At 54.2% G+C, this 11,726-nt stretch overlaps 1 protein-coding gene across 4 annotated transcripts; it reads left to right on the top strand.

Annotated features, from left to right (window-relative positions):
- Positions 1 to 277: 277 nt before the first annotated feature.
- Positions 278 to 11,074, top strand: RBFA (ribosome binding factor A). Of its 4 annotated transcripts, none has more exons than XM_039910490.1 (7): positions 278 to 428; positions 4,669 to 4,711; positions 6,451 to 6,627; positions 8,284 to 8,351; positions 9,032 to 9,116; positions 9,435 to 9,508; positions 10,465 to 11,074. In XM_039910490.1, exons 1-7 carry the CDS (start codon positions 307 to 309, stop codon positions 10,835 to 10,837), a joined length of 942 nt encoding a protein of 313 aa, XP_039766424.1. In that variant the 5' UTR covers positions 278 to 306; the 3' UTR covers positions 10,838 to 11,074. The 4 variants fall into 4 exon arrangements, with proteins under 4 accessions (XP_039766424.1, XP_028909231.2, XP_039766425.1 ...); XM_029053398.2 differs by having other exon boundaries at positions 8,239 to 8,351; positions 10,465 to 11,055; XM_039910491.1 differs by lacking the exon at positions 278 to 428 and adding an exon at positions 5,987 to 5,993 and having other exon boundaries at positions 8,239 to 8,351; positions 10,465 to 11,055.
- The last annotated feature ends 652 nt before the right edge of the window (positions 11,075 to 11,726 follow it).

The raw sequence follows: 11,726 nt of genomic DNA, 5'->3' as shown, positions 1-11,726 counted from the left end.
AGCCCGGGCTCCTTCCACGGAGCCGCGCCGCTTCTCCGTAACAATGACCGTAATCAATATTTACCGTTTGCGAATAACGTGAAGTGTTATCGCCCCTGGATGTGATTGATGGATGACGTCAGGGCCCCGCCCCTCGTCCCTGGCCCCGCCCTCGGGGGGTTGTGACGTCAGGTGCGTCACGTGGTGGGGAAGGCGGCAGCCCATTGGAGGAGCGGGGGGGCGGGACCCGCCCGGCGGCGGCCAATGGGAGGCGGCGGCGGCGGCCCCGGGCCTCGGCGCGGCCTGCCGGTCTCTCGGCGGCGGGGGATGTGGGGCGCGTGGGGCGGCCGGGGCGCGGCCTGGGCCCGGGGCTCGGGGCGAGCGCTCCACGCCTCCCCCGCCCACTGCGCCGCCAAAAACCCGCTCAAGAAGTTCGCCTCCAAAACCAAGTACGGGGGCCGGCGGGAGGAAGGGGCGGCGGCGCGGCGACGTCACGGGGGCCGACGTCATGACGTCGCCTGCGCGTAAAGGGCTGGGGGGAGGGGGGCTGGACGTGATGACGTCGTCGGCGCGCAAGGGGCTCGCACGGAGGGACGTCCCTTACGTAGAAGGGGGCGGGGCTCGGGTAGGAAGGGCCGGACGTGATGGCGTCATCGGCGCGTAAGGGGCGGGGCCGGCACGGAGTGGCGTCTTCTCCGTCTAAGGGGCGGGGCTTGGCGGGGGGGCCGGACGTCGTGACGTCATTCGTGCGTGAGGGGGCGGGGCTGGAGGAGAAGCAGAATCCTCGGGATTCTGGGGTTTCTTAAGCTCCTACTATGTGCTAAGCGCTGGGACCGATCTTTATTATAAGGGAACTGTTGGACGTCCTCACTACTACTACTGCTAATAACACTTGTCTTTCTTAAGCCCTTTCCTGTTATCACGTCATCTTTGATCATCTATTATCTGATCCTCTATTCTATCATCTTTGATCATCTATTATCATATCACCTTTGATCATTTCATATCATCTTTGATCATCTATTATCATATCACCTTTGATCATCTCATCTTTGATCCTCTATTCTATCATCTTTGATCATCTATTATCATATCACCTTTGATCATTTCATATCATCTTTGATCATCTATTATCATAACACCTTTGATCATATCATATCATCTTTGATCATCTATTATATCATCTTTGATCATCTATTATCATATCACCTTTTATTATTTCATATCATCTTTGATCATCTATTATCATATCACCTTTTATCATATCTCATCTTTGATCCTCTATTCTATCATCTTTGATCATCTTATCATATCACCTTTGATCATATTCCAATATCATTTTGATCATCTATTATCAATCACCTTGACATCTCATCTTGATCCTCTATTCTATCATCTTTGACTCTATTATCTATCACCTTTGATCATATTCCATATCATCTTTGATCTCTATTCATCATAACACCTTTGATATATTATATCATCTTTTATCATCTATTATATCATCTTTGATCATCTATTATCATATCACCTTTTATTATTTCATATCATCTTTGATCATCTATTATCATATCACCTTTTATCATATCTCATCTTTGATCCTCTATTCTATCATCTTTGATCATCTATTATCATATCACCTTTGATCATTTCATATCATCTTTGATCATCTATTATCATATCACCTTTGATCATCTCATCTTTGATCCTCTATTCTATCATCTTTGATCATCTATTATCATATCACCTTTGATCATTTCATATCATCTTTGATCATCTATTACATAACACTTTGATCATATCATATCATCTTGATCATCTTATTCTATCATCTTTGATCATCTATTATCATATCACCTTTATCCATTTCATATCATCTTTGATAATCTATTATCACCTTTTATCATATATCTTTTATCATCTATTTCTATCATCTTTGATCATCTATTATTCATATCACCTTTGATTCATATTCATCTCATCTTTTGATCCTCTATTCTATCATCTTTGATCATCTATTATCATATCACCTTTTATCATATCATATCATCTTTGATCATCCGTATTCTTATCATCTTTGATCATTCTATTTATCATATCACCTTTTATCATTTCATATTCATCTTTATTAATCTAGTATCACCTTTTATCATATCATCTTTATCATCTATTCTATCATCTTTGATCATCTATTATCATATCACCTTTTATCATATCATATCATCTTTGATCATCTATTATCATATCACCTTTTATCATTTCATATCATCTTTGATCATCTATTATCGCATCACCTTTTATCATATCATATCATCTTTTATCATCTATTATATCATCTTTAATAATCTATTATCATATCACCTTTGATCATCTATTATCGTATCACCTTTTATCATATATCATCTTTGATCATCTATTATCATATCGCCTTTTATCATATATCATCTTCGATCATCTATTATCATATCATCTTCGATCATCTATTATCATATCGCCTTTTATCATATATCATCTTCGATCATCTATTATCATATCACCTTTTATCATATCATATCATCTTTTATCATCTATTATCATATCATCTTTTATCATCTATTATCGTATCATGTGTTATCGTATGTTAGCATATCGTGTATTGTCGTGTATTATATCGTGCACTATATTGTAGCATATCGTGTATCATATATTATCATATCATGTACTATCATGATAGTAGAAGAGAAGCAGCGTGGCTCAGTGGAAAGAGCCCGGGCTTGGGAGTCAGAGGTCATGGGTTCGAATCCCTGCTCCGCCACGTGTCAGCTGGGTGACTGGGGGCCAGTCCCTTCACTTCTCTGGGCCTCGGTTCCCTCATCTGTCAAATGGGGATGAAGACTGTGAGCCCCACGGGGGACGACCTGATGCCCCCGTGTCTCCCCCAGCGCTTAGAACGGTGCTCTGCGCATACTAAGCGCTTAACAAATACCAATATTATGATTATTATTATCATGTGTTATACCATGCACCATCATATATTATCGTATCGTGTATTATCATATGTTGACATATCGTGCATTATCATGCATTATCATATCGTGTATTATCATATGTTGCCATAGTGCGCATCATCGTATATTATCATATCGTGCATTATATTTTATCACATCATGTATTATCATATATCATCATATCCTGTATTGTCACATTATCATGTCGCGTTTTATCGTATATCATCATATCGTGTGTCGTCGTATATCATATCGTGCGGTATACTTTATCATACCATGTGTTATCACATATTAGTGTATCGTGTATTATCACACTTTATCATATCGTGCATTATCACATGTTATCCTATCGTGTGTTATCATATATCATATCGTGCATTATATTTTAGCGTATCGTGTATTATCCTATAGCAGCGTATCGTGTATTATATGTCATCATATCGTGTATTATCATATATTGTCATCATGCGTTATATATTACCCTAACGTGTATTATATATCATCACATCCCGTATCATTATATGTTATGTTATGTAATGTATTGCCGTGTCATGTATTATGATAATGTTGGTATTATCGTATCATACCGTATCATTATAATGCGGTGTCACATTGTGATAACATCGGTCATCGTTATACTGTCACTCGATACGATTAAATATCACTATGATTATAATGACAATTAATACTATTATATATTGCCTTGTGTGTTATACAATGTAGTGTAATATCAGGATTGTGATTATAATGATGTATTCCTGTAATTATAGTGATATATCATTATAAGAATTATAGTTATGACGTTGTAGCCTCTTATCGTATATTATATACGTTACACGTTGTACGTATTATATAGTAGATTGTGTGTCGTATGTGTATTGTAATGTAAATGTATTACATTGGCATGTCACCGGTCGTAACGATGGCATTGGTTGAGCGCTTACTCTGTGCAAAACACCGTTCTAAGCGCTGGGGGGGGAATAGAAGGTGATCGGGTCGTCCCACGTGGGGCTCCCGGTCTCCATCCCCATTATACTAGAGGAGGTCACTGAGGCACAGGGAGGTGAAGGGATTTATCCAAGTTCACCCAGCAAACAAGTGGCAGCGCTGTGATTAGAACCCATGACCCGCCGACTCCCAGGCCTGGTGGGCTCTTTCCACGTGGGCAAGCGACTGCCCTTCTCTGCGCCTCGGTTGCCTTAACTGTAAAACGAGGATTAAGACCGCGAGCCCGGGCCCGGGTCCAATCTGATCGGCCCGTATCTGCCCCAGCATCTAGAACATTCATTCAGTACTCATTCGGTGGTATTTATTGAGCGCTTACTATGTGCAGAGAACTGTACTAAGCGCTTGGGATGAACAAGTCAGTGTGAACAGTGCTCGTCACGTAGTAAGCGGGGAAGAAATATTATTATTACGGTTCCCAGCCGGGACCCGAACCACTTATCGTGGGGAGGGGCCCGAGATTCCGCCCAATCCCCTTCTCTCGTATCCGCCCCGGCGCTCAGCACGGCGCCGGGCACATGATAACGGCGGTATTTAAGTGCTTCCGGAATAACGACGGTGGGGTTGGTCACGCGCTTACCGTGAGCCCCGCGCGGGCCGGGGACCGGGTCTCCATCCCGGCCCCCGGCACCTCTTCGGGGCTCCGTCAGCTCCGTCGTTAACTGCCGTCTCTCGGTGTCGACTGTTGCCCCCGCAGGAAGAAGTTCTGGTACGAAGGGTCTTCCCTGGGAACCCACTACGTAAGTAGAGGAGCCAGCGAGCCGCCGGGACCACCCCGCCCCGACTCCGGCACCCGTGACCGGGTCCCCCGTCGCCCTCGGCCTCCCGTCGAGCGCCCCGGCGCTGCACTAGACTCCCCACGTGGCCCCGAGCCGGCGGGGGACTTCCACGCCGGCGGGAGGCGGACGTCCGACCGGAGGCGCCCGGGCCCGCGGAGACCTCCCGGGGGACGAGATAGTTTGCTCGGGGGAAGCGGAGAGTTCGGGATTCGTCCGTCGGGTCGTATTTATTGAGCGCTTACGGTGTGCGGAGCACTGGACTGAGCGCTCGGAGCGTACAGTGCGGCCACGGAGAGAGACGGTCCCTGCCCCTCAGCGGGCTCGCGGTCTAAACGGGGGAGCAGAATAAAACAAGTAGGTATCGATGCCGTCGGAACGGATCGGTAGCATCGTAGCTATATACGCATTATTAATAAAATAAATAGAGCAATAAATAATATATACAAATCGGCCCAGGTGCTGTGGGGAGGGGAAGGGGGAGGAGCAGAGGGAAAGGGCGGGCTCGGTCTGGGAAGGCCTCCTGGAGGAGGTGAGCTGTCAGGAGGGCTTTGAAGAGGGGAACCCTCGGGTACCCGGAGTAATCGGTCCTATTTATTGAGCGCTTACCGCGTGCAGGGCACTGTATTAAGCGCTCGGGAGAGGACCGTATAACAGAACGGACGCATTCCCGGCCCACGACGAGCTGACGGTTGAGAGGAGGGATAAATAGGGACCGTCTCTATCTGTTGCCGATTTGTCCGTTCCAAGCGCTTAGCAGAGTGCTGTGCACATAGTAAGCGCTCAGTAAACACGATGGAATGACTAAAAATGAGCGGTGCGGACGGAAGGGCTGTGGGGAGGGGGGGGACGAATAAAAGGAGGGCTCAGGGTAACCAGACTGGGCCGAAGCTTCCGTCTCCTTCGGGGTCCACCCTCCCGCTGCCGCGGCGGGGGTGGGTGGTGCTCAAAAGGTAGTCCTCTCGAGGTGATGCGAAAGGAAGCCCTTTAAAGCGGTAAGGGTAATACTGATCGTGGTACCTGTCGAGCGCTCGGTAGGTGCCGAGAACCCCCTCCTAAGTGCTGGCCCGGACGCGTCGCTCTCCCCGCCCTCGGAGCGCGATTACGGTCACGTCTCCTCCAAGAGGCCTTCCCCGCTTAAACGCTCTTTTCCCCGGCTCGCTCTCCCTTCCGCCTCGTTTGTGCACTTGGATCTGCGACCTTCGGACGTCTGATATTCGCCCCGTCCCAACCCCGCAGCACTTAGGTACCTAGCTTTAAATCGTATAAAATATTCAAATTAACGTCCGCCTCCCCCCCCGGACGGTCAGCTCGTTACGGGCGGGGAACGCGTCGGCCAATTCATTCGTTCGCTAGTGTTTATTGAGCGCTTACTATGTGCGGAGCACCGTACTGAGCGCTTGGAACGGACACTTGGGCAACAGATAGAGACCATCCCTGCCCAGTGACGGGCTCACGGTCTGATCGGGGGAGACGGACAAAAACAAGACAACGTAATCACGATAAATAGAATGAAGGGGAGGGACAGCTCATTAACAGAATAAACGGGGGAATAAAAATATAGACAAACGAGCACAGTGCTGAGGGGAAGGGGGAGGAGCAGAGGGAGATTCTGTCGGATCCTACTCTCACGAGCACTTAGAACAGCGCCCCGCACCGAGTAAGCGCTCAGTAGATGCCCTCGATCGACTGTCTCGTGAAAGATGTACAGACCCAGCAAACTGGATCAGCTGGTGAAGGCAGTCGCCCCCAAGACGAGGAAAGAGGAGAGCATCCGTAAGCGAGCCCTGGATGGCCTGCTCTACCAGGCCCTGACCGACTTGGTGTCCAACTGGGAAATCGACGGCGACCTTTATGACCTGAACGTGGAGCTCACCAAGGTGGGTGCTTCAGAACCGTACTGCCGGGGGCGGGGAACGCCTGGGGCGGCAGGGTGTCTGTTTCCGCCGATCTCCCGGGGACAGTGTCCTGTCCTCACGGTGATCAGGAGGAGGAGGAAGAGGAAAAATCAGATGGATGCGGAGGAACGGGAGAATAGAGGACCGGGGGGGGGGGGGGGGGGGGCGCGGGAAGAATGGAAAAGAAGGAGGAGGAAGGGGGAGAATGGAGGAGGAAGGGGACAGTGGAAAGGGGGGGTGAAGGGGAGAATGGAAGAGGAGGAGGAGGAAGGGGAGAATGGAAAAGGAGAAAGAAGGGGAGAATGGAAAAGGAGGAAGAAGGGGAGAATGGAAGAGGAGAAAGAAGGGGAGAATGGAGGCGGAGGACGTAGGGGAGAATGGAAGAGGAGAAAGAAGGGGAGAATGGAAGAGGAGAAAGAAGGGGAGAATGGAAGAGGAGAAAGAAGGGGAGAATGGAAGAGGAGAAAGAAGGGGAGAATGGAAGAGGAGGAGGAGGAAGGGGAGAATGGAAAAGGAGAAAGGGGAGAATGGAAGAGGAGAAAGAAGGGGAGAATGGAAGAGGAGAAAGAAGGGGAGAATGGAAGAGGAGGAGAAGGAAGGGGAGAATGGAAGAGGAGAAAGAAGGGGAGAATGGAAGAGGAGAAAGAAGGGGAGAATGGAAGAGGAGAAAGAAGGGGAGAATGGAAGAGGAGGAGGAAGGGGAGAATGGAAAAGGAGAAAGGGGAGAATGGAAGAGGAGGAGAAGGAAGGGGAGAATGGAAGAGGAGGAGAAGGAAGGGGAGAATGGAAAAGGAGAAAGGGGAGAATGGAAGAGGAGAAAGAAGGGGAGAATGGAAGAGGAGAAAGAAGGGGAGAATGGAAGAGGAGAAAGAAGGGGAGAATGGAAGAGGAGGAGGAGGAAGGGGAGAATGGAAAAGGAGAAAGGGGAGAATGGAAGAGGAGGAGAAGGAAGGGGAGAATGGAAGAGGAGGAGAAGGAAGGGGAGAATGGAAGAGGAGGAGAAGGAAGGGGAGAATGGAAGAGGAGGAGAAGGAAGGGGAGAATGGAAGAGGAGGAGAAGGAAGGGGAGAATGGAAAAGGAGAAAGAAGGGGAGAATGGAAAAGGAAGAAGAAGGGGAGAATGGAAAAGGAGAAAGAAGGGGAGAATGGAGGCGGAGGACGTAGGGGAGAATGGAAAAGGAGAGGAGGAAAGGGAGAACGGAAAAGGAGGAGGAGGAGGAGGAAGAAGGGGAGAATGGAAAAGTAGGAGGAAGGGAGCATGGAAGAGGAGGAGCAGATGATGAGTTGTATTTATGGAGCGCTTACTATGTGCAGTGCACCGTACTAAGCGCCTGGGAGAGCACAATACAACAGAACCAGCAGACGCGTTCCCTGCCCATCACGACTTTACAGTCTGTGACAGTTGGTAATAATAGTAGTAGTTTTCTTTGAAATGCGTTAAGCACTTTGTGCCAAGCTGGTGCCTGGGGCCCGTCCGTCCCCCCGAGATGAAGCTGGTTGGGGAGACAAAGCCCGGGGCCCCGAAATCTACTTACCTTCTGCTCTTCTGGGGTCCGTGTACACGTGTGTCTGCGTGCGTGCGGGGGCCGTCAGGTGTCTCTCTCCCCCGACTTCTCCGTGTGCCGGGTATACTGGAAGACCGTGCCGTCCGTGGAGAAGAACGACCACGTAGAAGCCGTTCTGCGGAAGACCGCTCCGCGCATGAGGTACCGCCGCCGGGAGCCTCCCGGTCTCCCGCGGCCCGGGGCGCGGGGAAGGGTATCGCGGGCCGTGAGGGCGAGCGTGACCCAGTCCGCCAAACCGTGCTATTTTCCGAACGCGCGCGGGGCGCGGGGCGCGGTCCTCGGCACGTGGGAGAGTCCCGTGCGGTGAGCGGGCAGCCTCCCTGCCCGCGGAGAGCTGGCGGGGCGGTGGGGGGCCAGAGGGCGGGCGCAAATCCCAGACTTCCCGCCACATCCGGGACGTGCAGTGTGGTTTCCGTCGAAATGGTATCGGTCGAGCGCTCGTTTTGTTCCGGACCCTGAGTGTCGGGGGAGACGCAGGCAGAGGGGGTTGGACCGGGCCCCCGTCCCGCCTGGGGCTCACCGCGTTAATCCCCGTTTTACAGGGGAGGTGACCGAGGCTGAGTGAAGGCACTCGCCCCGGGCCGCGCAGCCGACGAGCGGCGGGGCCGGGATCGGAACCCGGGTCCTCCCGCGTCCCCTGGGCCCCGCCGCCTCTTGGCGCGAGAGTTGCCGGTGTTAAGTGACGGTGATAACGGCGTTGAGGACTCAGTCCGAGTTAAGCGCCGAATCAGCAGACGGTGATTCGGTCAGACGCGGTGCCCGCGCCCCTCGCCCGCGGCCTCGACCCCGAGGCGGCCGGCGGACGTCCCCGTCTCCCTCAGGCACCTCCTGATCACCCAGCGGATCCTGCAGAACGTCCCGCCCGTCGTCTTCGTCCGGGACAGGGAAGACGCCGCCAGATCGGAGGTGAGCCGGCCCCGGGCCGGGCGGACGGCGCGGGCGGGGTTCGACGGTGGCCCCGGGACGTTAGCGTCTCCCCGTCTGGACCCTAAGCTCGCCGTGGGCCGGGAAGGGCATCCTCTTTTTATCATATTGTACCCTCCAAGCGCTTAACGCGGTGCTCTGCACACGGTAAGCGCTCGGTAAATGCGACGGAGCGAAGAACGGATCCTCCGGTGTCCTTGTCGGCCGGGGCTCGGGGGCTAAGGGGGCTTCGGCCCCGGGGCCCCGGGCGTCGGTCCAGCCCCCGGGTGCGGCCGCGCGGTCGCCTCGTCCCCTTTCCAGGTGGAAAGGTTACTGCGAGTTGCCGACTTCGGGCCTCCAGAAGATCAGGGCCACGAGGACCGGCCTCCTCTCGGGTGAGTTTTCCTCCCGGGTTCCTTCTCGTGCCCCGAGTACGGCGCTCTGCACACGGTGAGCGCTCAAGGAACAGGCCCGGGTCGGGCCCCGGGGAGTCAGCGGGTGGCCGGTAGAATCGGGCCCCGTGGGCGGCTGTTTGTTGTTTCTTTTTTTAACGGCGTTTATTAAACAGTCAGAGAAACCGCTATCGTTATCGTTATCATCACGTGCTCGGTAAGTACCGCCGACCGATTACCCTGTGCGGAGCACCGTCCTGACCCCGTGGGAGAATACGGTCTAATAATGACGGCGGCGGTGCTGGTGGAGTGCTCACGTCGTGCCGGACGCGGTGGCGAGCGCCGGGATAGCTACGGGCTAATCAGGTTGGACGCCGTCCCTGGCACGCGGCGGTGTCGACTGAGCGATTCCCGGGTGCAGGGCACCGTACCCGGCGCTTCCCGCCTAGGGCTCGCGGTCTCAGTCCACCGTTTTACAGACGAGGGAACCGAGGCCCAGAGCGGTCAAGTGACTTATCCAAGGTCCCGCTGACTCCCAGGCCCCGGGCCGTAGCCGCGATACGGTAGAGTCGGGAGACCCGCTCCGTCATTCAGCAGCGGAAAGGGCCCGGGCCTGGGAGGCACGGGACGTGGGTGCCGATCCCGACCCCGCCGCCCGTCTGCCGCGCGACCGCTCCGCCCCTCCGTGCCTCGGTGCCCCCCCCCCCCCCCCCGTGGGGATGGCGAGCCCCACGTGGGACCACCTCGTATCTCCCCCAGCGCTCAGGAGAGCGGTGGGCACGTAGCGGGCGCTGAACGGATGCCGTCGTCACGGTGACGATGATTATCCCGTCACCCATCGCCCGATTTCTTGAGCGCCGACTGTATGCGGAGCGCTCGTCCTCGGGGCTCGGGAGAGGGCAGCGCAGCACCCGACAGAGTCCCTGCCCAAGGACCATCCTCCCCTCCCGTCTCCCCAGGGAAGCGGAGGCCCAGCCTCCGGCGGAGGCCCAGACCAACCTGTTCGGGATCGACCGCGCGGCCCTCCTGAAGCAGATCGCGGAGTACAAGAGAAGGAAGGACAGGCGGCGGGACGGGGGGGACGGCGGCCGGAACCCGCAGCTGCCGGACCTCCTGGCCGAGGAGCAGAGGCGGAGGAAGAGGAAGAAGGGGCGGGGCCCCCGAGAAGAGGACGACGTCACCCCCCGGACCTACCGCCGGCCGGGCCCGCCCGGGGAGGGCGACGGGGACCCTCCCGATGACCCCGGGAGCGTGGAGGACCAACTCCGAAGGGCGCCAGAAGAGCTGGGAACCGAGGACGGCGGAGACCCCGCCGGACCCCGGGGGGAATAAAGTCGCCCCCGGCACCGGCCGGATTCCCGGCCGGAGTGAACTCCCGCCGGCGGAAGCCACCGGGAACGCGGGCCGAGGGCGGGCCTCGCCCCCGGATCGCAGCAGCCGCGGGGGCCTCCCCGGGGTTGGGAGGGAAGAAGGAGGACGGACGAGGGGAGGGAAGCTGTGTCGGGCTGTTCTTGGGGTGGAGGTGTTAATAATAATAATAATAATAATAATGATATAAATACATGATAACATATGTTAAGCGCTTACTGTGTGCCAAGCACCGTTCTAAGCGCTGGGGGGGGGGGGGGGGCGATACAGGTCATCAGGCCGTCCCACGTGGGGCTCACGGTCTCCGTCCTCATTTTAGAGATGAGATCACCGAGGCCCAGAGAAGTGACTCGCCCGAAGTCACACGGCCGACAGGTGGCCGGGCCGGGATTCGAACCCGCGACCTCGGACTCCCAAGCCCGGGCTCTTGCCCCCGAGCCACGCCGCTTCTCTGACGTTATGCCAACGTGACGTGAGGCAGCCAGTGGTGTTTGTGTCCGTGGTTGGGGCGGGGATCATCATCCGTTGCCCAGTTGTCCATTCCGAGCGCTCGGTACGGTGCCCTGCGCGTGGTAAGCGCTCGGTAAATACGACCGAATGACCTGAGCACGTCCTATGTGCCGAGTACTGTACTGAGCCCTTGCGGGAGAGTCCGGTGCCGCAGGATTAGCGGACGCGGCCCCTGCCGACATCGAGCTTACGGTCCAGAGGGCGCGTATTACGTGCCGAGCGCCGCGCCGAGCACCGAGGGACGATACAAAATGAATGGACCGTACGGGGCTCGGTCTAAGGGAAAGGGAGAACGGGTGTGTCATCCCCGCTTTAGGGACGGGGAGACTGAGGCACGGAGACG

Source organism: Ornithorhynchus anatinus, chromosome X2 (genome assembly GCF_004115215.2).
Source record: "Ornithorhynchus anatinus isolate Pmale09 chromosome X2, mOrnAna1.pri.v4, whole genome shotgun sequence".
NCBI classification, from domain to species: Eukaryota; Metazoa; Chordata; class Mammalia; order Monotremata; family Ornithorhynchidae; genus Ornithorhynchus; species Ornithorhynchus anatinus.
This window is presented reverse-complemented; position numbering and strand designations above follow the sequence as displayed.

Excerpts from the sequence above, each read along its gene's own strand:
- RBFA (XM_029053398.2), top strand. The coding sequence starts at position 307 with ATGTGGGGCGCGTGGGGCGGCCGGGGCGCGGCCTGGGCCCGGGGCTCG. Across the intron at positions 429-4,668 it reads AAGTTCGCCTCCAAAACCAA|GAAGAAGTTCTGGTACGAAG; the intron begins GTACGGGGGCCG and ends TTGCCCCCGCAG. Across the intron at positions 9,117-9,434 it reads AAGACGCCGCCAGATCGGAG|GTGGAAAGGTTACTGCGAGT; the intron begins GTGAGCCGGCCC and ends TCCCCTTTCCAG.